A 27,676-nucleotide genomic window follows, 5' to 3' on the forward strand; every position below is an offset into this window, starting at 1 on the left:
CAAGGAATTGTACATGGTTACATTTTAAACTGTCCAATTCCAAGATAGAAAGAAGTTGTGGTTCTAGACGATAACTAATTAGGATTTTTACCAGGCCATGTAATTCAAATTGTAATGGAGGTTGGCTTTGAATAGGGAAAAGAACATAGAAAGCTATTGCACTGTCATCTTACAGACTTTTTATAAGAAATCCTGGAACCTCATGACAGGTCAGTCTGCAAAAATCTGAAAAAGAATGAAGAGAAAGATGGAAGCAGCTAGTTTTGCACCATAAGCAGAGAAAATTCTGGCCTTGTTTCACCACTTTGCTACAGGGAAGATCTTCAATTGATCCTTCATTGTCAAAGTCAGTTCTGGGACAAGGAGTTGCTGAGCTGGGAAAGGAGGAGAAAGTGAAGCAAATCTGCAGGAACTAAGAACTACTTTTGACTGATACATGGAGAATGAAGTGTCCATTTAAGAGACAGCGAAAAGTATAACAGTGAAGGAGATTATTCTTACTGTAAAATTTAAATAGGAACTTTTTTCTCCTGTAGCTTAGAGTATAAATTGCCTGCTGAATAATATTTAGACCATGTTGCTTTTAGTTTATTTAGGTTATTTAGTACATTAAAGGTCTTAAAACTTGAAATCTTGAGTAATCCTTCCACTTAATCGCCAAAAATTCAATTATCTTTCTAAAAATTATCAGTTTCTACCGTGCTCAAAACAACAAGTTTGGTTGTCCAGAAAATTGCGTTAATTCCTGTTCTTCAAATAGTAATATAGGATTGGCAGTATATTCTTGAATAAACATATAAAGCTGTCATCAAAAAGATGAAAGTTTTATTTTATTTGGAATAGCTATCACAAGATTATGTAGCTAAGTCTGATAATGGAACAGAGATATAGATCAGTAATAATTAATTCAATGGAAGAACCGGCCCAAAAGGATGAATGACTCTTACAATAAAAGCAAAATAGTGCACATTCTGGAAATTTGAAATAAAAACACAAAGTGCTGTAAATCTTCAGCAAGCTTGGAAGCATCTGTGGTTAAAGAAAGAATTAGCACTTTGAGTTGAGTATAATTCTTCTTCTCATTGAAGGAAGGTTGAAATGTGATATATGACTCCTATGTTCAGAGTGGCACTTTCTAGTGTCAGCCAGTACTAAGCAAACTTTTGGAGCTGTGGGCTAACAAGTTTTTGGGTGTAGACAGACTTTATCCTAGAAACTTGAAGGGGTGGATAATGGGGAGTAGATGTCTTAGTGTTAATTTTCAAAATTCTTGACATTCAGGAAGGTTTTATCAGACTGAGAAGTAGCAAAAATAATCCCTTTATTCAGGAAGAGAGGGAGGGAGAAAACAAGAAGTTTCCGACCAGTTAGCTTGATGTCTGTAATGGGAAGGTATTAAAATTGTTCATTGAAGAGGTTATAGCTGAGCACTTAGGAAAATTCAAAGGCAATTGGGAATAGTCTGCTCTTGCTCCTAGGTTCTACGTTTCTATGTAATATTTCAGTTGTTCTGGGTATTGGTGAGAGCAAATCTCGAATACTGTTCACAGTTTTAGTCTAAATAAAAACCAAAAGAACTGTGAATGCTATAAATCAGAGACAAAAATAGAAATTGCTGGAAAAACTCAGCAGGTCTGGCAGCATCAGTGGAGAGAAATCAGTGTTAATGTTTTAGGTTGATTGACCCTTCCTCAGACCTCCTCAAAATGTTAACACTGATTTTTCTCCACCGATGCTGCCAGACCCGCCGAGCTTTTCTAATAATTTCTATTTTTGTCACAGTTTTGGTCTCCTTATTTAAGGAAGGATGTAAATGCATTGGAGACAATTCAGAGAAAATTGACTGGATTGATTCCTGGAACAAGTGCGTTGTCAATGAGAAAAGGTGGGACAGACTGGGCTTGTTTCCAGTGGAGTTTAGAATAGTGAAGGTGACTTGATTAATGTGTGTAAGATCCTGAAAGAGCTTGACAATGTGGAAATGGATAGGATGTTTACTCTTATAGGTGAGTTCAAAACTAGGGGTCACTGTTTTAAAATTAGAAATCGTCCTTCTCTCTTTCAGAGGGTTGTATGACTTTGGAACCCTCTCTACTTAAAAAGATGGTGGAAGTGGGGTCATTGATTTCTTTTAAGGCAGAAGTAAATGGATTCTTATTTGGTGAGGGAATCAAAAGCAATCTGGAGTAAATGGGAATATAGAATTCAAAACACAATAAGATCAATTCTGATCTGTTTGAATAATGGAGCAGACTTGTGTGGCTGAATGGCCTACTTCTGCTCATATTTAGTATGTTTGTAATATTATGCACGCTAAATCCTGAAATGGAACATGCAAACACTCAGAGGAAAGGTTGCCACAAATTTAGGCAACTTAGTCTTTAAGCATGATGTTTTGATTTTTCTTTCATTTCTTCAGAAGAGAAAAAAATTTCAGTGCATGCTATCCAAAGTTTTTTCATCACAATATCATCCACTGAATGGGTAAATTACCTCTTTAATTTACTATCAATTCAGAACAATGATCATAAATATGTTAATGTTAAAAACTTGCTTCGATACATTCATTGCAAACATTGAAAGGATTAAATAAAAAGAGTATCTTTAAAAAAGTCTGCACTTGCCTCAAGTTCACTCTCAGTATCAATCTGCCTGTAGATTCCAGATTCAGAGTAGACAAAACCTTGTTCTAGGACGTCTGAATTATAAAAGTCTGCCAAAATATTCATTATGCACCGCCTATCCCAGTCATCCGTCACACGACCTCCGTAATTAATCTCCCCAGCAGTATACTTCAGTACCTGTGAAGTCAATGCAGCAGGCCATTAGACTGTTGGTACAATCCACCAAATTAGGTTATGATTTGCTTAAGGACCAGTAACTTTTTCTCTTTAAAGTAGATGAAGTTTGAGATCCAGGCCCTTACCAAGAGAATAAAGCCACAAACTGCTACAATTTTGAACAAACAAAATGAACTTGAGTATAAAATGTTAGAAAAGGAAAACAACTGACTAAGATATACGTATGAGGTAAATATGGGCAACCAACTATGGTGAAGGACTCCACAGAAAACATCAAATAGCAGATACAGTCAAGACAAATCCCATGTATTTCTCAACAACCCACCCAGACATCAGTGAAATCGCATTTCTTCAAATCTCATTAAAACTTTGTCCCCTTCATGGGGATTCGAGTTCAATAATTTTAGGGCCTAAGCTCTCCCATACCCTAGTCCCGTACCCCACACACCAGGCCTTGTTATCACATAGCCTGCCACTACCCATTCCCTGTTATTAGACACTAATAGTTCCCATTAACAACTCCTAGCCATTCATCCTCCTAGCCAGATCGTTATCAACTTTGTCTATCCAATTGCTCTTCTCTCTCTTCGGGCTCTATCCTATCATTTACTCCCTAACCTATCCTCCTCCCTATTTTCTGCATATAATGCATATAAACCGACATTTTCCTAGCCACCATCAGTTCTTAGGAAGGGTCACCGGAACCAAAACGTTAACTCTGATTTTTTTTCCACAGATGCCGCTAGACCTGCTGAGCTTTTCCAGCAACTTCTGTTTTTGTCACTTTCTTTGGCTGTTCTTCTCTTTCCAACACAGATTCAATGACTTTTTGCCACCTTCTTAGCTCCTCAGCATCTACTCTGTGGGGCACAGATGGGGTAGATAAGGAGGAAATTTCCCCATTAGTAAAGGAGTCACGGTTCAGTAAGAAGCAGGAGGTTTAGAAGGGTTTTGAGGAAATTCTTTTTCACCCATTTGGTTGTGGGAATCTGGAACTCAGCCTTAAAGGGTGATAAAGGTGGGAACCCTTAAGATATTTAAGAACTATTTAGATGAACACTGAAAAGCATACAAGGCTATGGGCCGAGAGCTAGAAAATAGGATGGAAAAAGATGGATGTTTGATGACTGATGACGACACATTGCGCCGAAAGGCCTCTTTTCACACATAAAATTAATGACTGTGTCTCTCAACCAAGACTACAAGGAGTCTACTAATAACAGTATTTCTTCCCCCTGCTTTCATAGATTATATAATCCCTACAGTGTGGGAAGAGGCCCTTTGGCCCAACAAGTCCACACCGACCCTCGGAGCATCCCACCCGGACCCATCCCCCTATAACCCACCTAATCTACACATCCCTGAATGCTACAGGTAATTTAGCTTGGCCAATCCACCTAGCCTGCACATCTTTGGACTGTAGGAGGAAACCGGAGCACCCAGAGGAAACCCACACAGACACGGGGAGAATGTGCAAACTCCAGTCGCCCAAGGGTGGAATCGAACCCGGGTCCCTAGCGCTGACACAGTAGTGCTAACCACTAGGCCACTGTGCTGCCCCCTTCTAAGTACTCAACTGACCAAAGCCAAACCTTCTGCTTCAGCTGCTTCCAACCAACTGACTGGATCCTGTGGACTTCCTTTTCATAGTTTCCACAGTTCTATGGTTACCTTTTCATGCTAGCCTCCACTATGAAGGTAAATTACTTCTTCAAATGTATGGGTCCACCTGTTGTTAAACAAACAATTTGAATGGAGCATGCAGAGCTTTGATGCATTCCATTCATGCTTTGGAACTCTCAAGCCTGTCAGGAATTGGAGTTCTTCTACAGCCCAAAACAAAGCAATTTCAGATTTTCATAATACTTCTGTATACTGATAAAAACTCAATAGTAGTTTGGGCACAGCAGCTTGTTCTTACTAACTTGTCATAATGTTCAAACTTGAGAAGGTGAACATCAAGAAATCAGAACAGCAATGGCAATTGGCTTTTGCAACTGAGAGTCAACTTCTGGACTTGCAGTCTCAGTCCCTTTTGTACTTAATGGTAAAATTGTAACATTTTATTCACATGTGGCAGTACATACGTTGGGCCAGCATGAGTTTGTAAGTTTTGAGAATTGAACGTCTTCAGAAGATGTAAGCAACCAATTGGTTGGTTCCCAGGCAAGTGCTTTGCTGTCCTGGACATGATCTAAGAAGTGCCACTCATGAGAATTGTACCTAGGTTACATCATAGAAAATTCTCTTTGTAGTACTCTCTGGATGCACATTTATTGACAATGTTACAACAGAGGGATAACTAGCCAAACCAAAAATCTTTGCTATCACTGGATACACAAAATATTCGATGACTCTCAAAATTGCCCAATTATTTTGTCCAATTATTCCTAAACAGACTTTACGAATAATAGATCTTGGATGCTAAGTTTATAACTTAAACAAAAGTAAAGAGTATTATTAATATTGTAACTTTAGTATGACAGAGCTAATCAACAAGTAATCTAATTAATGTCTATGATTTAAACCCAATCTTCTTTGATCCTAATCTCCACTCACACACGGACAGACAGGCACAGTTAAGGGATAAATTAGAAAGAAAATAAAAGAATTATAATTTGCTAGTTCAATTAACCAGTTTTAACGATGAATGTCAAGCCTTCACATAATCCTTGATCAATGTGTTGTTCACAGGCATGTAACTATATGCCTAATTTTGAAGGCAGTGGTGAATATGAATGGTTCAGTAGGTCACCAGAAGTATTTACTTATTTCTTATAGACTATGATTTGTTTTTCAGAACGTTCAACACTTCTTTAACTGGAGAAGAAACTAAAGAGAGTAAAAAACAGCAGCCAGTCTTCGCAAGTTTCAAAAATCACTCTGCCTCTTCCAAAACCGGTCAGAACCAGTTTTCTCCCTTTTTTTTAAACAACATTCTGTGCTTGGTTGGTTAGCACCAGTTTTCCCCAATTGACCAATTCAATATCCAACCAGCTGCCAGTTCTGGACATAGCAACCACCTAGTACCAAATCATCCACAAAGTTCCTTGGATTAGCAATTAAGTTGCAATATCTTCTGGGCTGGTAGCCAACTGCAAACATTTGATGCAAATGATGCAAATATTTGCATTTGTTTTCTTCTCTTTTAATTAAAAATACGTAGGTGTTCAAAATCAAACTCTTAGTTCCACCAAAACAATAGGGAAAAATAAAGGAAAAACAGCGAGGGTCTCTATAATGCACATGCACATACTAGTTCACATGCACACACCAACCAAAAGCAAATTCTCTGTAAGCTGCACAGCAATCTGTCAGTCATTCCCTAATACTGTGGCTTGTGTGAGCGTACAAAAGAATTTAAATGTACTGCTTATCTAAATGAATATTCTGTAATCAGTTTTAAAGAATTAGAGAGGATGTTGCCCATTAGGCCAACTATTTGGACATCTTGTCTATGGGATCCTGGTTCAGGTGCTAAACTGCAGTTTTACCAGGAGGAAGATCCTGATTCAGGATAGGTGACCAAATATTGGACTCCACACAATAGCTCAATAAATTCATTTGAGGAATTTTCCACCCTCCAAGATTATCCTAGGGTGTCCAAAAAACTGAAAATTGATCTCTAGGAAATTGCTAAGAGTAATTCAGGAGAATAATCATCATGTTATTAAAATTTCTGTGGTCTGAATTTTATGTTTTATTGCTGAAGTCCAGTTTTCTCATTGTATCTTACCAAACACCCCTCATTAATTGCCTACCCAGCCACTGTGACGTTTCTTGCATCCAATTTCTATCCTATTGTTTTAGGCGCAATTCCAGGAACAACTTGCCAGTGAGCAGATATCCGTCAAAGCACTGGCATCCCTTGCCCATGTGCCCTCTTTAAAGAGGACACTGTAGGGTTGACAATCAGACACTTCATCCTCATGCATGAGGAGCAGCAGCAGCAGACAGGCATAAGGGATGCAATAGTCTTCATTGCCCAGATGCTGCATTAGCAGAGAATTCTGCAATCATCTGGACAGGTTGGGGGCTGCTGTGGAGAGCCAGGATCTGCTGGAGACAGCAACAACCTGTACTCTATTCCTGGATACCAGCACCGTAGGCATGGCGACAGGAATGGAAAACTTTGACCTCCAATCTAGGTGCACCATTCTCACAAGGGGCCTTTGGCCCACCATACCAGTACTGACCACGATGCCATTCTAAACTAATCCTATCTGCCTGCACATGGTCCATATCCCTTTATTCCCTGCCTGTTCATAAATCTGTCTAAATGCCTCTTGAACATTTCTATCGCATCTGCTTCTGTCACCTCCTCTGGCAGCACATTCCAGGTACAAACCACCCTCTGTGCAAAATAAACTTGCCTTGCACATCTCCTTTAAACTATCCCTCTCACTTTAAACCTATGTTCCCTAGTATTTGACATTTTCACTCTGGGATAGAGAGTCTAACTATTCACCCTATGCATGCCTCTCATAATTTTATATACTTCTATCAGGTTATCCCCTCAGCCTCCGACACTCTGAAAACAATCCAAGTTTTTCTAAGATCTCCTTATAGCTAATACCCTCCAATCCAGGCATCATCCTGGTGAACCCTCTCCAAAGCCTTCACACCCATCCTATAGTGTGGCATCGAGAACCGCACAGAAGGTGTCATCAACCGTGCTATCGAGAAGCAATTGCGTAGCAATAACCTCCTGACCAAAATTCAGTCTGGGTTCTGCCAATGCATTCAGCTCCTAACCTCATTCCACCTTGGTTCAAAATGGAAAAAGAGATCAATTTCACAGGTGAGGTAAGAGTGGTTGTCCTTGACATCAAGGCTCCATTAGATGGAGTGTGGCATCAAGCAGGCCTAGAAAAACCGGAGTCAATGGAAATCGGGGGAAATCCAGCACTATTTGGAATCATTCCTAACACAGAGCAAGATGGTTATGGCTATTAGAGGTCAGTTGTCTCAAATCCAGGACATCTCTTCAGGAGTATGTCAGGCCCAACCTAGGCTCAGTCACTTTCAGCTGCTTCATCAATGATCTGCCTTCCATCATAAAGTCAGAATTGGGGATGTTCATTGATGATTGGACAATGTTCAGCACCATTTTCAACTCCTTAGATACTAAAGTGGTCCATGTCCAGACGCAACAAGTCCTGGACAACATCCAGGTTTGAGCTGACAAGTGCTAAGTACAATTCATGCCACACAAATGCCAGGCAATGACCATCTCCAAAAAGAGAAAATCTAACCGTCACTCTTTTGATATTTAATGGCATTACCATCACTATCAACATCCTGGGGTTACCATTGACCAGAACTTGACTGTCCATATGAATACTGTAGCTATAAGAGCAGGTCAGAGGCTAGGAATCTTGTAGTGAGTAACTCATCTCCTAACTTCCCGAAGCCTGCCCACCAACTACAAGGCACAAGTCTGATGGAATACACCCCACTTGCCCAGATGAGTGCAGCTCCACTAACACTCAAGAAGCTTGAAACCATTCAAGACAAAGCAGTCCATTTGATTGCCACAAATACCCACTCCTGCCACTGATGCTTGGTAGCAGCAGAGTACACAATGTGCTGCAGAAATTCACCAAGGCTTCTTAAACATCACCTTTCTAACCCTTGACGACTTCTATTTAGAAGTATAAAGACAGCAAATACTTGGGGGCACTGCCACCTGCAAGTTGCCCTCTAAATCATTCACCATCCTGACTTGGAAATCTACCACTATTCCTTCAGTATCGTTGTGTCAAAACCCTGGAACTCCCTCCCCAATGACATTGTGGGTCTACCTATAGAACATGGACTGCAGCGTTTCAAGAAGGCAGCTCATCATCACCTTCTCAAGGGCAATTAAGGATAGACAAAAAATGCTGGTTCAGCCAGTGAATGAATAAAAAACAATTCTTTGATGGAGGGTCTCCTGGCAGCTACGCTGAGCAGATCAATTATAAGCTGTGGTGCTGATTCTTTTATATTACCACTTTGACTTCCTGTCATCTGAATAAATTTAATTCAGTACTTTGCAGTTACAATTATAAATGTTCACACACACCTTGAAGGGCAGTTCAGTATACTCTTCCAAGAACATTTTTAATTGGCTGATGCAGATTCGTAAGTCTCCATCTGTAAATTCATAGGGAATATTGAAACCAAGTGGCCCAAACTTCCTACGTTCTATGGTGATTCCATGGAATAAACATAAGGATAAAAGGAGAGCCTTAAAATCTGAAACCTGAAATTAAAGGAAAAATTGTAAAATCTAACTGCAATAACAAAGCAAGTTTATATTTCATAAGGATTTACACCAAACCTACAGTTTCTTACTTCAAAATTCTTTCATCAGAAGAGTTGTTCACAAACATTACCTGCTTGTCATGATGTTTTGCAGTTACTATAGTACCAAATTAAGGTTTACTTGGCGCAAGGGAGAAGTATACATTTTTGGAGGGGGACCAGTTTCAGTGGAATGAGAATGGATTTGGAGCAGGTAAACTCAACAGAGATTGGTAGAAAACTGCAACTGAACAATGAACCACTTGAAAGGTGTGAGAGCTTGGGTGACTAATACCTTAGGACCAGCAAACCAGAGGGAATATTTGCTGACACTGAAGTAAGTAAAAGTGGAAATTGTGGAGACAGTTCTTATTGGACACAGGGGTGGTGTCAGAGAATTGGAGAAACTATTATATCTTTGTTATCAAGATGCTTTTTAGTTTAATACTGATTGGAGGAATTATATTTTGAAGAATTGTGGAAAATGGATTTATTTCAAGTTTTGTGGAAATAGCTGGAGTTCACTGCGGACATTCGAGATTTTTAAAAATAAGGCTTCCTATAAATCACATAACTGGTGATAACTTGTAGAACCTACTAGGACTGTTTTATAACAGTGACTGGTTTGGAGAGTTTCTTGTTTTATCTGGTTCAGTTCAAAGAAAGCCTGTTAAGAACCCAGTGAGTTGGAGGATAGGTTGTTAAGAACAAGCTACCCAGTTGATCTCTCTCATTTCTGAAAAGAAAAGGCCTGCTGTTGAGTTCAGGGATAAAATATTTGTTCTTCTGAAAGTATAATTGAGGATCAAGATTGTACTTCCTGAACAAGTTGTCTGCAAGATTACAGAGACAACTGTGTGTAATTTGATAACACAATGTGGAGCTGGAGAAACACAGCAGGCCAGGCAGCATCAGAGGAACAGGAAAGCTGATGAAAGTTCCTGACCCAAAACGTTAACTTACCTGCTCCTCTAATGCTGCCTGGCCTGTTGTGTTCCTCCAGCTCACACTGTGTTATCTCTGACTCCAGCATCGGCAGTTCTTACTATCTTTGTGTGTACTTTGAGACTTGATTACAGGTATCAAAACTTCAGAGCAACACACTTTGGGACATACTACGGTTTATCCTTTTGCCTTCAAGAATAACCGATTGACCAAAGTGCTTTTTTCCCCCAGAAAGCCATCCCTGCAGGGAAATTATTTTTTTCACTTTTCCTTAAAGAGTGTGTTTTTGGATGCGTGTATAGGCGATATTTAGAGGGATAACTAGTTATATTTCTTTATTACTATGTTTATATGTTAACCAATTATTGCATATTCATTTATTCTTTATATGGTTAATAGATCTTAGATCTTATTGTTTAAAACCTGATCTAGATAAGGTATTAAATTGGTCATTGTGTAACTGGGAAAAATACATTAATTTTATGTTGTGATCAATTAAGTATTGGGACTACAGTGGATCAGTCTCAGGCAAATAGGATTTAGGGATAAACCCAGTAGCTGCAGGCCAGTCAGTTTAACCTCTGTGGTAGGAAGGCTTTTGGAGACAATAATCTGGACAAAATTATCAGGGAAGACTAGCCTGGGTTTATAAAGGTAAATTGTGTTAATGAACTTGAATGAGTTTTTAATTATGTGGTGCAAATGAATTTCCAACAGGCTTTTTATTAAAATGCCTTGCTAATAATGTTGAAGTTTGTGGAATAAAAAGGGTCAGAGCCAGTATGGGTACAAAGTTAGCTATATTCCATGTGTTCCCTAGCAGTAGATTTTCTTCATACGTATTAATGATTTAGACTTGGATGCACAGGAAAGAATTTCAGAATGTACAGATGACATAACCTTGAAAGTGTTATGAACTGTCGGGAGGGTAGAGACAGACTACAAATGGGTATAGACAGGCTTTTGGAATGGGCAGACATATGGCCAATGAAATATAATGAAGAGAAATATTCTTTTTTACTCTATCATGGCATCTGGCCATTGCTGGCAAGGTCAGCATTTGTTGCCCATCCATAATTGCCCTCAAACTGAGTGGCTTTTAGCCTATTTTGGTGAACAACTAAAAGTCAGCTGCATTGCTGTGGGCCTGGAGTCACTGATGGCCAGACCAGGTATTGATGACAGATTTCTTTCCCTAAAGGACATACATGAAACAGGTGGCTTTTTTGCTGATAGTTTCATGACAGCATCACTGAAACTAGAGGTGGGTCTCTCCTCCACAGAGGTAGTGGGTGCACAGTAGGAAGTTCAAGTAACTGGATGGTTGGCACTGCTGAGATATCTGCTCCCTTCCTGCCACTCAGTAAATGCGTTTGCTAGGTTTAAGGGTTTATCGCTTCTGAATATATCTGCCACCACAGCTACTGCAAAGAACACTAAATCCAGCCAAAGCTTTCAATTCCACTTTTTAAATTAATCAAGTCTATTAATTAACTGAATTTAGTTCCATCACAAATCATCGCAAGTAACAGGAAGAAACAGAGTTAATGTTTCAAATCCAATGCAACTCTTCTTGGTTCCAAAGAAGTCATATTGGACGCGAAAGGTTAACTCTGTTTCTCTCTCTATAGAAACTGCCAGTCATTCTGAGTTTTATTTCAGGGTGTACAAGAGGCTTACCAGGATGTTGCCAGGATTGGAGGGTATTAGCTATAGTGAAAGGTTGGACAAACTTGCATTGTTTTTGCTAGAATGTTGGAGGCTGAAGGGCGACTGATAGAAGCAAGTTCTTTTTTGCACAGAGGGTGGTTTGAAATGCTCTGCTAGGGGAGATGGTAGAAGTGTATTTGATAGCAAAGTTTGGACGGACACACAAACAGGCAGAAAGTAGAGGGATACTGACCATGTGTGGGTAGACGGGATTAGTTTAGAATAGCTTTGTGCCGGGCACAGACATGGTGGTGTGAGGGGACTGTTCCTGTGCTGTACTGTTCTATGTTCTTTATCTCCAGCATTAGCAGTACTTTGCTTTTAATTGAAAATGGCAGGTCAGGTTAAGAAGTTGATCATAAATGCATACTGGATCCTGAGCTTTAAAAGTAGAGACATAAAATACAAAAGTAAGGAGGTGATAATGGACCTTTATAAAATACTGGCGCAGCCTCATTCGGAGTGTTTATCCAATTCTGTAAACCACACTATTTAAAGTATATGAAGTCTTTAAAGAGAGGGAAGAACAGATTTACAAAAATGTTTACATGAATGAGGGAATTCAGCTATGTTGATAAAGTACGGAATAAATTGGTCTCTTTAGAGATGAGAAAGTTGAAAGGAGATTTGGTGGAGGTGTTCAAAATCATGAAGAGAAGACAGAAACATTTCCCATTGGTAGAAGGATCAAGAACCAGAGGGAACCAGTTTAAATTGAATGGCTAAAGAAAGAATTGTGATGCAAGGGTCACTTTTTGTAGCAAACAGGTTAGGATCTGAACTACACTGCCTGAAAGTGTATTGGAGGCAGGTTTAATTATTACTTTCAAAACAAAATTCGATAAGCACATTAGGAGAAAGGAAATACAGGTCTTACTGGGAAAGGCCAAGGGAAGGGGGGTAGCTGAGTTTCTCTGGCATAGAACTGGTGTAGATATGAAATGGCCTCTTCATTGCTATGATTCTCAGTTAGTTTAAAGATTTGGAGGTAGATAAGCAGCGAAAAACATTTAAAATAAAATTCAAATTCTCTAAGAAAATATATATCTCCAAGGTGCAAAATTGCCATGGAAAATTGAGCCTTCCATCCTGTTTAGATGAAGCTAATAACATTGCAAGGATGACTAGCAAGCCTTAAGATTGGAAGGTTTTGGACAACTAATAAATTGATACAAAGAGAAAAAGTAAAATGGGAGTAAACAAGCAAGAAGTAAAAGATCATAAGAGCTCCTACAAGTATGTAAAATGGAAGAAAATAACAAAAGTAAATGTTGGTCCCCTGGAGACTGAGGGGTATGAAATTGCAGTGGGAATTTAGGAAATGGCAGAGACCATTAAAAATGACTTGTAACTGATTTCATAATAGAAAGCATGTAATAAATTTCAAAATAATGATGAACCAAGGGGTTAATGAATGTGAGGAATGTATACTGATTCATGTCATTAGTATAAAGTACTAGAGAACATTATGGGATTAAAACCAATAAATCCCTTGGACTGGATAACCAACATCCTAATGTTTTAAAAGAGGTATCATGGAATCCATAGTATCCCTACAGTGTGAAAGCAGGCCATTCGGCCCATTGAGTCCAAACGCATTGAGTCCCACCCAGACGCATCGCCTACCCTATCCCTGCATTTCCCACCCTAGACACTATGGGCAATTTAAGATCGCCAATCCACCCAATCTGCACATCTTTGGACTGTGGGAGGAAACCTGAGCACCCGGAGAAAACCCACGTAGACACAGGGTGAATGTGCAAACTCCACATAGACAGTCGCCCGAGGGTGGAATCAAACCTGGGTCCCTGGTGCTGTGAGACAGCAGATATATGATATTTGATACATTCGTTGTGATATTCCAAGATTTATTCACTTTGAGAATAATCATAGTGAATGAAACCTGATGGGTCACATCCCAGGAGATTAAAAGAATTAGCTATAGAGACAGGGGATGCACTGGTATTAATCTTCCAGGAACCCTCAGATTCTGGAAAAGTCCTAGAGGTTTGAAAAACTGACACTGTAATACTTTTATTTAAATAAAGAAAGAAGACAAAATAAAAGGTAACTATAGACCAGTTAGCTTAACATCTGTTATTGGGAAAATGTTAAAGTCTATTGTAAAGGATGTCATAGCAGAACATTTAGAAATACATAATATTATCGGGCAGAGTCAGCATGGCTTCATGAAGGGGAAATCATGCCCGACAAATTTATTGGAATTCTTTGAGAAGTAACAAGCAGGATAGATTAAATAATGTAGTATGTTTGGATTTTCAGAAGGCATTTGATAAGGCATCACACATTAGTCTATTTAAAATAAGAGCCCAGGGTGATGGAGGTAATATACCAAGATGCATAGAAGAATGACTACCTAGAAGAAATCTGAGAGTTTGGATAACGGGGACATTTTTAGGATGGCAACTTGAAACTAATCGAGTGCCACAGGGACTATTGCGGGTCACAATTATTGACAATATATGTAAGTGATTTGCATGAGGAAAATGTATGTACTATGGCCAAGTTTGCAGATGACATAAAAATAAGTAGGAAGGTAACTGCTGAGGATTACACAAGAATCTAGAGAGGGATAAGTGAATGGGCAAAAACTTGGAAGATGCACTTTGATGGGAAGAATAGAGGAGTTGAATATTATTTATTCACTATTGAGTATCCCATATATTAAAACGATAAACTTTACTTGTAATAAAATATTAATTATAAATTTACTTTAGAACAAGAGTTCAGGAAGTCATTGGTGAGGTTCATGTAGGTTTTCATTAAATTTGCTTTTATTCCCCTTGGTGGTTCAATTGTCATCTTAGAGCCATTCTGAAGAATTGAAACTGGAAATTTATTGCTTGGTAAACTAGTCAGCCAAATCCTGAAGTCTCGATGAACCTGGATATTAAAAAAAAGAACAGATAGCTTGTTTCAGAGATAGTAGGAACTGCAGATGCTGGAGAATCTTTCAAAATCTCCCGTCCCCCAACCGCATCCCAAAACCAGCTCAGCTTGTCCCCGGCTCCCTAACCTGTCCTTCCTCCCACCTATCCCCTCCTCCCACCTCAAGCCCCACCCCCATCTACTACCTACTAGCCTCATCCCACCCCTTTGTCCATCCTCCCTGGACTGACCTATCCCCTCCCTAATTCCCCACCTACACTCACCTTTACTGGCTCCACCCCCGCCTCTTTGACCTGTCTGCCTCCTCTCCACCTATCTTCTCCTTTATCCATCTTCTATCCGCCTCTCCCTCTCTCCCTATTTACTTCAGAATCCCCTTCCCCTCCCCCATTTCTGAAGAAGGGTCTAGGCCCGAAATGTCAGTTCTCCTGCTCCTCTGATGCTGCTTGGCCTGCTGTGTTCATCCAGCTCTACATCTTGTTATCTCAGATAGCTTGTTGATTAATTCTGAAGCAATTTCAATCATAAAATCAGTCAAGTAGCACACATCCACACCTGGTATTCCAAAATGCATGGTTGAAAGCCCCCAGGACAAAATGTTGGGGGTGAACCTGCCTCTTCTCGAGCAGTTTTCCTGCAGTGATATAATAGCAGTCAGACAGGCTGTTAATTGGTATAAGTTAAGAGTTTCTCCCCATCAGGTGCTGGCCAATCAAATGGCCAGCAGTTCTCCAGTCTCCACAGTGCTACCAGGAGGGGTGGTTACTGCTAGAATTGCATCCAGTCCTTGACCCTGAAGATTCAGTGGAGCCAGAGTGAAAGTAACTTGAGCAGTGGGTACTGCTGTGGTTAGGCCAGAAGACCTGGCAAGCAGAGAGGACAGTAGATAAGGCAGTGTAGACAGAAACCTGGTGGGTCACGTTGTATAAGAAGTTAAATTTCATGTTACATTGGCTGCACCCATTTTACTGATGTCGCATATAGTCTATGGTGGAGACCAGGGGTTTTCCTCTACCTTTTGGACAGAGCAGATGTATCCATAGCTCCCTAAGGTCCTAGTAATTTTGACTGACCAAATGTAGTTATACTTATCGCTTTCATGCAATAAACCTACTTGCTATCTTAGAAGAGTACCTGTTCTGATGATGCTGTATGGTAGTGTATACTCCATCATTAATCACTAGGTAGGCCCAAGTCAAAGCAAAAACAAAATAGGATTGGTGGCAGCAAACTACCTCAAACAACCTTTATCCAGTACCACATCAGCGAATGTGAAAAATACTTCAAGCTACCAGGATCCAGACCAATATGACAGGCTGTGTTGGGGGATGGCAGGGGAGAAGGATCTTGGGGGGATCTCTAATGAACATTGATGACTCTTAAACAGGCCCCATCCTCTTGTCACCAACAGCCATACAAGCTTTGAGGTTGGATGCTTGATGTGAACCCCTCTTGCCACTAATTAAGTTATTTTAATCAGCCTATTCAGACATGTCATGTTTTACCTCAAGGAGAGATGGGACTTGAAATCAGACCCATTGATTGAGAGAAGGGGACATCACCACGGTAGCACAAATGCTTTGCCCTTCCATTAGTTAAATCTGAGTGGGGACAGAATGAAGCCCTTAAGTGGCCTTTAGTTAAATAAGAGTCTCAATTAGCCCTCAGGCAGGTGGATTTCCTGGTCAAATTATGACAAGGATAAGGGGTGGGCAGTAGGTGGCAGGCATGGTATCCATGAACTTTCACACCTGCTAAGCTGTCAACGAGGTGGGGAGGGGTGTGGGAGGGTCATAAAATCCACCCTGCAGTGATTATTCATTGATGGACAGTATGTTTGATGTCATCACGTCACTGTTTCTAATTTTAGGCATAAATTGGTTGCAGCTTACAATAATGACTACACTTCAAAAGTGCCTCTTTGGTATCCCCGAGGTTGTAAGAAGTAGTGCATGAATACAAGTTATTTTCTTTTAGCAGAAGGAATGTTAGGTGCCACTCTAAGTAATAAGCAAAAAATAAGAATTTCTTCTGTGGCAATTGACATGTGTTGCAGGCAGGTGATTTGGAACTGCATTGATGGAAGTCAGTATGCAGTATCGCACCCTTTCGGCAACAGCATACAATGTGACACTACAACAAGCTACCACAGTTCAAAACATACTTCATTGGCTCGAGTATGCTTTAGGATGCCTTCAGGTTGCAAAAGGGGTGTATGAACGCAATTCAGTCTTCTTTAAAGGCCCAAACAACTAAGTAAAGCAAAGTAACTTGGCCCATTCAACTCAGTTCCTTCACTGATTTGTTGTATCAGTATGTAAAAGAACGCTGCTTAATGTTCAAGCAGATTAGAATTTATTGCTGCTTGCTATTTCTGAAGACTGCAGAGAATATACACTGCTGTCTGTTAGAACATGGACAATTTCTTAGGTATTAAGACTTATCAATTGACTGTTTTGTTGGGTAAGAGATAGTTATGTATGCTGACGTACATTAATATTTACCAAAATACAGGCATGGCAAGTAAAGGTATTTAATGTTTCACAGAGGACAATAGATCCATTTTTATAAATTGGTCAGTGTTTTTGAGTCCAAGAAACTCTCCTAATCCATTCCAACTTCTGAAGGAAAGCTGGGCAAAGTTGCTGCTGCGTTAATTCAAGAGATGGATGGACCAAAACTATAGAATTTTTATCTACATCCCTTATACCATCCTTGATCAGTTGAATTTACAAAGATGACACTTTCATGACTCCAGTAGTTTCCAAACATTCACTGTCTCTACATTTCCCTCACAATCTTCAATCTTGTTTGTAAAAAGCTAGTTATCAAATTATATTGAAAGGGGTGAACTGATATGTACAGCATAGGTTGTTCATCTTTCTTCATACGAAAACAGAACAATCACCTTGTCAGGGTCCACAGTTTCAATAAGTCTTTCCAGAGAAGGCATCCAGCTAGGGGCCAGATGACAATTTTGAAAAAACACCCACTTTCCTCGCTCCATAGAATTACGCATCATAGCTTCTGCCCTTGGCCCCTGTGAATAAAAAGGCATTCAATTAACATTTATCACAAAAAAACACTTCCTAAAAGTGTTACATTTTAAATCAGGTTTCTGGGCTTTTCAAGATGCTTATAAGCTCTTTCTAGCTTTACAAGTCTGGCAGCATCTGTGGAGAGAAAGCAGAGTTAACATTTTGAGTCCCGTTCAGTTCTGAAGAAAGGTCACCGGATTCGAAATTTTAACTCAGCTTTCTCTCTACAGGTGTGACCAGACCTGATAAGTTTCTGCAGCAATTTCTGTTTTTGTTCCAGATCTTCCTTCAGCATCTGCAGCTCTTTCATTTATCATGTTATTATTTAAGCTTGCCTGTCTAATGGTAATCCAGCAACAAATCCCTAAAGACAATGAAGTTGCTTAACCAAGTTCTATTTGGGAATGTTTTTGCTTACCTGTCCCTGCCCTAGTGAAATAGCACTCATTTTTTTTGAAAATTTCATCTCTTCTGCAAATTTATACAGGTCAGCTGCAGGATCTGTGCCTGGCGATAACACAAAGATCAATGGAACGCTGGGAGCTGAATCTTTAAAAACTGTGCTCAGATCAGAGGTCTGAAAGAAATAATAACTTTAAAAAGCATACTCTCAGAAATATCATAGCATTATCAATCAACTGATCTAATCAGAATATATTTTGTTTGTTCATGGCATGTGGGGCATCACTAGCAAGTCCAGCAATCTTTGCCCATTCCCAATTATCCCTGAGAAGGTGGTAGGGAGTTACCTTCTTTAACTGCTGTATCCTGTGTGGTGAAAATAATTCCATGGTGCTGTTAGGAAGGGAGTTCCAAAATTTAAATTCAGAAGGAATGGTAATATATTTCCAAGTAAGGATAATGGGTGATTTGGAGAGCAGATTGCAAATGCTGGTGTTTGTGACGATTGGCTTTGTCCTTCTGGTAGTAGAAGAAACCGTGGTAAGTTATGGCAGTATATCTTGTAGATATACAAGATACTAGATTTTCATTGGAGGCCATAGTATTGCTAGAGGTGAAGGGAGTGAATGTTTAAGGTGCTGAATAGGGTACCATTAAAGCAGGCTGCCTTACAGAGAATGTGTTGAGTTTCTTGAATGCTGTTGGAACAGCACTTGTTCAGCAGCAGCAGCAGAACTCAAGGATTATAAATAAAAATTGTGTGGATAGAGTATTAGAACCCAAATAATATTCTTTATATATACATAATAAGTAGAAGTATCAAATGCAGAAACTGCAGGTGCAAATTCAAGTTGGATGGTATGACATAGTAGACATGATTGTAGCATGACCTCAAGATGGTCAGGTGTGGGAACTAAATATACCAAGTTGTAAGCTTTACTGGAAGGAGATGAAATTCTTGAGAGGGAGGAATAACTTAATGATTAAAGATGACATTTTTTCAACTATAAGGACAAATCTAGTGCTAGTCAGAAAGATAAGACTTCTTGCACAGAATAAAAAATTGTGAAGGTTTTAAGATTGTAGTAGATGCTATGTATAGGTACGCTGTAGCAGCTGTGTTGTGGTAGATTGGATAAATGCAGAGATTAGGCAAATGTGGTGCACAAACAGAACGGCCTTAACGAAATGAATCAAATAGCAGGTGACACAAAATTTGGAAGTGTTTTGAATTACAAGGATAGTGATTAACCTCAAAAGGACATAGGCTGTTGAAATAGGAGAATTGTGACAGATGAAATTTAATGCAGAGTGGTGAAGTGTGCTACAATTTAGTAGGAAAAACAGGGAGAAGCAGTATAAAACAAAGGATACAATTCTGAAAGGAGTACAGCAACATAGAGACTTGGGAATTTGTGTGCGCAAATTGGGGAATGTTGCAAGGCAGGTTGGGTAAATGGTTAAAATGCATACAGAATTCTGTACTGAAAGAACAGAAAGAGTAAATATGAAATGAAGTTATGTTGAACCTTTAAAAATTGCTCATTTGAGCTCAACTGTCCAATTATGGATATTACATTTTAGGAATAATAAATAGAAATAAAAATAGCAAAGTTATTGAAAGATTAAGGGAATAGACAAAACTGATAGATTAACTTCAATGTACGCAAATGTGGGGTTACCTAGTTTGAATGAAAAAGAGGATAGAACAATACAATTTCTAAATGGTGAAAAGCAATGAACAGAGTACCCGAGGGTCCAGGTACACAGATCATGAAAAAATAATGGCCGGGTACAGGAACTAATTATATACAATCAGACTGACCTTTATGGTGAATGGACTGATATATAAAGGGGACTGATATATATAAATCATGAACGGACTGATATATATATAAATCATGCTACTACTGTACAAGTTTAGACCACACCTTGAGTACTGTGAACAGTTGTGGGCACCGCACCAGAAAAGTATTTTGATCTTGGAGGGACTGCAGCATAGGTTTAGCAGAATAATATTTAGATTCCAAGTGTTATATTACAAGGAGAGACGAGACAAGCTAAGGTTACAATCCCTGGAACTTATAATGTTAAGAGAGGATCTGATGGAAGTTTAAGATATCCATGGAAACATTTGGGGTAGATAGAGGTAAGCTGTTTCTGCTGGTCCAGGAGTCTAAGTCAAAAGAGCATAATTTACCGAAGCTGAGCCAAATCTTCATGAGTGAAATTAGGAAACAACTCTATACTCAAAGGGTAGTAGAAGTTTGGAATTCTCTTCCATAATGACAATTAATGCTAGATCAACACTCAACTTTAAACTGAGATGGATAGATCTTTCTAAGCCAAATGTATTAAAGGATATGGAGCAAATGTTGATGTATAGATTTAGATCAAAGATCAGCCATGATGTTACAGAATGGCAGAACAGGCTTGAGGGGCTATCTGGATTTCTTCTATTACTATGGTCTTGTTGCAATTACACCAGACCTTTTTTTGATGGGTGCCTTCCAAGATTCTTTTTGGAAACATGAGGGAACTCCATTGTAAAATGCAAATTGAGTCCTATTGTTAAGGCAGTGATACACAAGTTGCAAATAACTTAACCCCAACCACCTATATCTCACAGAAGTGCAACTTAATTAACCATCCCTATCCAATTGGAGAATTGCTTTTAGTGCACAATTAACTCACCATAAAGTGGTAATGGCAGCTGAAAAGAGCAGAAACATCGCTGGGGTATAAAACCAGCAGTTAATCTGACCCCATTAGTTTGAATCACCCAGGCCATTTTATTGGATATTATTCAATAAGTTGTATTATTGTATTTTGAAATTAAACCATAAATAACAAAATGTAGACATATTGTAATCAACTTGTTCAGAAATGTTATTACACACCCTCTGGGGCAGGTAGGACTTGAAGCCAGGCCTCTATGGCTTAGAGGAAGGGATGCTACTATTGTATCACAAGAGTCCCAATAACAAAGTTTATAGCAGATTGTTCAACATGTAAAACAGGGAACAGGGAGATAAATACTGGACTTCTAGAATAGTTTCCCATTCAAAATTTAGCTCACCTTACTCGTTTAGAAGCTAGATGATGTACTTTAGCCTTTGCTGTTCTTACTTTAGGCATAGATTGACATAGAGATGTTTTCACTTTTGGGGGAATTCAAAACAGGTGACATTAAATTAAGATATGTGAGTTAGTAATAACTCCCAAAAAGAATTCAGAAGACAGTGCTGTAAATACTGTGACAGGTCAGAGGCTGGCTAGGAGTTCAATGACGAATAGTTCACCTCTTGACTTCCCAAGGCCTGTCCGCCATCTACAAGGCACAAGTCAGGAGTGTGATGAAATATTCCCAACTTGCCTGAATGAGTGTAGCCCCAACAACACTCAAGAAGCTTGACACCATCCAGGACAAAACAGCCTGCTTGAAATCAACACACCACATCTACTGCAATAACTCACCAAGGCTACTTTGACAGCACCTTTGCAACATTTGACCTCTACCACTTAAAAGACAAGAGAGGCAGATACATGGGAACACAACCACCTGCAAGTTCCCTTCCAAGCCATTCTTCATTCTGACTTGGAAGTATATCACTGTTCCTTTACTGTCACTGAGTAAAAACCCTGGAACCAGCTTCTTATAGGCACTATTTCTGTTCCTACACCCCGAGGACTAAAGTGGTTTAATAAGACAACTCACCACCACCTTCCAGGGTGAATAGGGATGGGAAATAAATACTGGCCTTGCCAGCAATACCAACATTGCATAAATGAATTATTTAAAAATGCAGAAAGTTGTTTGAATGTGGAACTTGCCACCACATTAAGTGGATTACAGAAAAAGCAGAAGTGCATTTATAAGGAAGCTATATGAACACAAGGGGAAAATGGATTGGAAAGATATGGTGATAGTATTGCATTAAGGTGGGAAGAAACAAGTGAGAAGGAAAAGTGTGTAGCCAAATGTGCTGTAAACTCTATTTAATTCCAAATTCAACTCCAGCATTCATGATTTTTCTTTTATTGCTCTAAAAAGCTAAAATATATTTTGTAAAAATAATGTATTACAAATGTAATTATGATAGCAGCCAAACTTAAATAAATATGAAGCAGTAAGTCTGACCTGAGGCTCAATAAATCTCTGGCCGAGGTGAAGTGCCACAAAGTCCTGCATGGCATTGGTGACTTTGTCCAGTCGCAGACAACGCATAATTAGTAGTCTCTGAAATGAATTTGTTTCAATCTCTAAATCTCCTGGCAAAGTTTGTCTACAAGAAAAAAATGTTTAATTTTTTGAATGCCATCATGTAACCCATGCCAATGTGACATGTAAACGAAGATATAGCATTGTTTAGTTGCAACTTTGATGCTTTTCAACTATCGGTAGGCAACAATCATAAGACCGATAGCTTCTGATGGGATGATGCTCATTTGCCAAGTTCTCCTGGTTGCTGCTGTTCTTCTCTTTGACTGCAGCTGTTCTTCTAGTCAATTGTTAGAACTATGCCATCATGAGACTCATTTGCTCAGTGGCCTGTACCCCTGTCTGTCCTTTAATGTTCCTTCTGTGCTAGTTAAAACCAGTCTGAATGTAGTCCAGAAAACAGCACCAGTTAATACCATGAACTGCATTCAGGTATTAATGGGTGGCTTTAAAATGCCATAAGAAACGTAATAATTGTTAAACTGACAAACAATTGGGGTGACACATAGAGGTAACTAAGAGTGGCTGATTCAGCACAGAGTTGTAGAATTATAGACAGAGAGTGAGGGAGGGAGAGGTAGAAAGTCGATAGTCTCGAAATATAAGTTGATTGGGGAGAGTAGGTGAAATATGGGGGGGCGGACAGTAGAGGAGAGGTAAGGTTTAGGGGAGAACATCCTGGACAGCAACTGACAACAGTCTCTGACCCCTTAGGGCTCTGGAGATGTATCTGTATATGCAGATGGCTTCTGTGCCCATGTAAATTCACTGCCTTCCTCCCAGTCCTGCACATTCTGATGTTAGCCCTAAATGACACTAGCAGCCTTTGTGCACAAACTGGGGTCTACAATCCCTTAGCAAGATTTATGTCGATGAATGTACAGAAAGCTATCTCAATCAATGATTACTTAAAGATCACCTGTGAGGTTCTGGACTGTCAAAGATTTCTTGGAATTCATCCAGATAGTTTATAAAATCTTCTGTAAAGTTGGCAAAGTGCTTCAGGCTACTAAGACTCTGGATGTCCTTCCATGCTCTGTCTGACAGCCAATCAGAGGCTGGGTTGGGGGTGGGTGTACGGATGGTTCCTCCAGACAGAAGGTAATGCCATTCATCCTGTTCAATACATTCAAATTAGGGTAGGTCGTTACAACAGTATGAATAATTAAGTAAATAAAAAGAGAATCCCCACATGGCACATCTCCAATCCACTAACAGTGGAATTCTGTACTTCAATGCTGCAGTTTAGAGTGCATCAGTACCTATCATTGAAATGCTGCTTCCAGCAGATCATCTTTAATTGAAAATGAGAAAAGCCAGGTTTAACATTTTCAGTAGACTGAACAAGAAAAGTTAACCTGCTGGAAAAGTGAAATAGCCTCTTAATCCTGGGCAATATCTTGCCTGGGCTTTGGTGAGAAAGTTGGGAAAATAGGGTGAGATTGGTAGTCAGAAGATTTCTGATGTCAAGATGAATAAGTCCCATTCTCCAACAAAGTGTCAACTGACAAGATACGAATCTTGCCAAGACTGGTGAGAGGCTTATTTGCATGCATTAACATGTATCAACATTGTATTATTAGTTAATTTAAGCTCATTTAATGCAGTTTCTTGTTCTACCTCTGGACAATTTTTGACATGAAAGCCAGAGCTGTAACCTGGTGTCTCCAGCTTGTTTTTGCTCCTCCAGCCCTTCATCTTGGATACCAGTTACACCATGTCTCAGGACACAATCCACGGCAGTGACCGCAAGCACCACTGTCCATGCTAATTAGCATTTGGCATATAGAGCTTCGCCAAATGACACACCTCCAATCCACTTGGAACACATGTCTGCACTTCAGTGCTGTACTTTAGATTGCTTCAGTACATTTCGAAGGAATGCTGCTGCCAGGACACTTTGCGCAAGGGACAATCACCTATCTCACGAAACAGACAAAAGTATATCTCAGGCCTCCTTGCTTGTTTACCTAGTGCTCACTCACATTGTACCTATTTGGATGCTCACAGCATTTCTACCCTGCCTTGCCTTGTTGCAATTTAACCCCTCAGCCAGAGCTTAAAGGCTCACTATATTTCTATCTTGACTTGCCTTTTAGACACAAAGCCAGGCAGCATGTCATGGCTGACAGCAGCATTCAGTCAAGGGATTTTGACTGGTCAGTCGGCAGCTTGGGGTGGTCAGGCTCAGGAAGTTCTTTAGGGTGTCAGGAGCCAAATGTTGGGAATCCCACCCAGGCTTATCTCTTTCAGCCCTATTTGCTCCTCGAATGAGCCAACAGGAGGGATTGAAAGTGACAGGCGTAACTCTTCGTGGTGGAGAAAAGGTGGTGAATTGTGAATGAGTAGGTAGCACAGAGGGTATCCTATTGTGTGGGCAGATGGCTTGTGAAAGTGAATGAGCATGTTGCATGTGATAGTGAGAGTGGCAGACCAGGAGCTTTGGTGGAAAGTGTGCGCAGTAGAAGGGATAAAGTGACTGTGAGGCAACAAAGCGAAGATGGTGGCACTTACTCTTGTGGAGTGTAGAAAACAATTGATCTTCCTGCATTACAAGTGTAACTCGAGACCATGACTGACCCAAGTGACAACCTCAGACCAGGATGGCTGCGTCTGGTTTCCTCTGTCAGTCTTGAGGGAAGAAAACAGCCCTCCTCTCTGCCACCCCATCCATCATGACCTCCAGGTCACAGTCTGAAAAGTAAAGTGCCAATTTCCCTCTGTCCTTCAAGTCTGAGACAATTCATACGACTTGTGCAGTGCAGCTCCGGACTGACAGTGCTTGACTTGGTGCATGGGCTGGTCTTTAGAAATGGTGCCAGCATCAGGAATCCCCAGTCTGCACCAGCAAAAGTGAGTACTTCACCTGTTGCAAGAAGAAGGATATGGCCAGCAGGTACCATTGGGGTGTGGTGGATAGGTAATGTGGCATGTTTGGGATGACAGCATGAGAAATTTCACTTGGACTCAGACAGAAACCCTCTTGAAACTTGACAAAATTGATGCTTAGCTGATTTCTGGTAAAATTCAATCTTCTGTGTCTCTCTCCACAAATGCTGCCTGACCTGCTGAGTGTTTCTAGCATTTTCTTTCTGTTTTATTTTCATTTTATTTCTGAGAACTTAATATTTCTTTTCTCTCAGATGCTCAGTGAGCTGCTGATTCCATGGAGGTTGCAAGAACTGCCGACGCTGGAGTCAGAGATAACACAGTGTGGAGCTGGAAGAACCCTGCAGGTCAGGCAGCATCAGAGGACCAAGAAAGTTGACATTTTGGGTTGTGACCCTTCATCAGGACTGGGGAGGGGAAAGGGAGCTGGGAAATAAATAGAGGGAAGACGGGTGGGGCTGGGGAAAGGTGGGTGGGATGGTGGTAGGTGGATGCAGGTAGGGGGTAGAGGGGATTGGTCAATGGGAAGGGTGGGGTAGATAGGTGGGAGAGAAGATGGACAGGTTGTGTCAGGTCAAGGAGGCGGCAATGAGAGGGAGGATTGAACATGGGATGAGGCCAGGGCGGGGAGATTTTGAAACTGGTGAATTCTATGTTGAGACCATTGGGCTGTAGACTCCAGAGGCACAATATGAGGTGTTGCTCCTCCAGTTTGCATGTGGCATCATTGTGACACTGGAGGAGGCCCAGGATGGACATGTCATCCAGGGATTGGGAAGGGGAGTTAAAATGGTTCGCAACGGGAAGGTGTTGTTGCTTATAGCGTACAGGGTGCAGGTGCTCCACAAATCTGTCACCGAGTCTACATTTGGTCTCACCAATGTGATTCTCATTGATTCCATGCATCATTTTAAAAAAATTTTCTTTTGTATTTTCAATAAAAGTATGTTTTTCTACTTTTGATCAGCTAGTAAATAATTACTTGCAGATTAGTTGTGTTATTGTAAAAGGCAGTGCGCTCCTAGAGATCGGTGCTTTCCAGTGCTGATTCTGCCAGTGTATTCAGAGTCAGTGGGAAGACAGCGACTTTGCATGGCTTGGGAGGCATCTGCAGTCCCTACAGATTAACTCCTCTGAGGTAAAATTTTCTGATTAGTAACACGTCTGTCCTTTCCAGCTGGCAGAGGGAGACATTTATCCCTTCAGTGAGAGCTAAGTTGAAACCCATTCCCTAGATAGAAAGAAGGAAGACTTTCATTCATTTGGCATCATTTATGCTTTCAGGACAAGCCAAAGTGCTTCATTGCAATAAAGTACCTTTTCAATTTAGGGCTAAGTTTTATGTTTTTTTAGCTAAGCCCAAATTGCGTTTAGTTTTTTTTGGAGGGTTCTTTTGCTGTGAGGCTTGGTGTGTTTTCTTGGCCTATCTTACCAAACTAGCCTTGTTAATTACCTTACATGCTCCTATGGTGTCACTTCTTTTTGATTTTGACCATTCTCAGAACAACTCATCACCAAAAGACTGGCATCTCTTGTGCCTGCACTACCTTTAAAAGCCCATTGTACCCAAACAAGTACTGTTAGTTTTAGTTTCCCTGCACAGTTCCTGACATTTGCCCTGGACATGGCAGATAAGGAAAAATCGGTGCTCCCACTTTGCAGGCACGGTCCTGGAGATCCTGCTGGACAGAGTGCTGCCAATGCAGACTTCCTTTGCATCCCCCCCACCACCAGCAGTGGAGGCCATCACACCAGACCATGGCAGCCGAGTTCAAGGTTGCCCAGTCACAACTGTCTGAAGGAATGCCCAGAACGGTGGGAAGAAGGTCATTGATCTTTCAACTGTGCCGGCATAAGTGCCACCATCTTCTCTCTGATATCTCATACATACTCTATCTCTGCTCCTGTACCCACTTCCCACCAAGTCCCAGGCTCTTCCACTCTCACTATTGTCTGCAATGTCATCACCACTGGCTGTCACCCGCCCAAATTCTGAATCCTGTTAAGCTTTCCAGCTTTGTGTCTGTGCTAAACAGCACAGCAAGACAGCAGTAATATAAGCCTAATATCTCTGGCTGAGGGGGCAAAGCACAATGAGACAAGGCAAGACAATGTAAGACATGGATGCTGTGAACGTCCAAGTAGGCTCAGAGTGAGTGAGCACTTTTACAGAAAGCAAACAGGCCAAGATGCAACCTCATTCGGTCCATGAACTGGATGCATGTTCCTAAGCACAAAGTTCACAAATGCTGCAGGACTACACTGATAGTTGGCAGTGCAGCACACAATGCAGCATTGAAGTGCGTAAGTGTAATGTAACGAGATTGAAAATGTGTCGTGAAGTTTCTAAAAGGCTTGTATATTTCTGACGCTAATGTCTGTAAACTTAGGGCAAGTGAATAGCTGAATGTGACCAGGTGCTTATACTGGTTTCCTTGTCAAGTTTTCCTGGTGTCTAGCTTCTTTGGTGC

The 27,676-nt window shown here is 40.4% G+C and overlaps 1 protein-coding gene across 1 annotated transcript in view; it reads right to left on the reverse strand.

Moving 5' to 3' along the window:
- Window positions 1–27,676, reverse strand: part of dnah1 (dynein, axonemal, heavy chain 1) — a 395,000-nt gene that overhangs the window by 46,424 nt on the left and 320,900 nt on the right. Inside the window, exons 67-73 of the mRNA XM_048606524.1 lie at window positions 23,236–23,432; window positions 22,236–22,380; window positions 18,111–18,269; window positions 17,563–17,694; window positions 14,478–14,648; window positions 8,869–9,048; window positions 2,625–2,801 (exon numbers count right to left, since the gene is read on the reverse strand). Of these exons, the coding sequence (XP_048462481.1) occupies window positions 2,625–2,801; window positions 8,869–9,048; window positions 14,478–14,648; window positions 17,563–17,694; window positions 18,111–18,269; window positions 22,236–22,380; window positions 23,236–23,432 (1,161 nt within the window). The remainder of the gene's footprint in view (window positions 1–2,624; window positions 2,802–8,868; window positions 9,049–14,477; window positions 14,649–17,562; window positions 17,695–18,110; window positions 18,270–22,235; window positions 22,381–23,235; window positions 23,433–27,676) is intronic.

This window comes from Rhincodon typus, chromosome 16, assembly GCF_021869965.1.
Source record: "Rhincodon typus isolate 14 chromosome 16, sRhiTyp1.1, whole genome shotgun sequence".
Taxonomy (NCBI): domain Eukaryota; kingdom Metazoa; phylum Chordata; class Chondrichthyes; order Orectolobiformes; family Rhincodontidae; genus Rhincodon; species Rhincodon typus.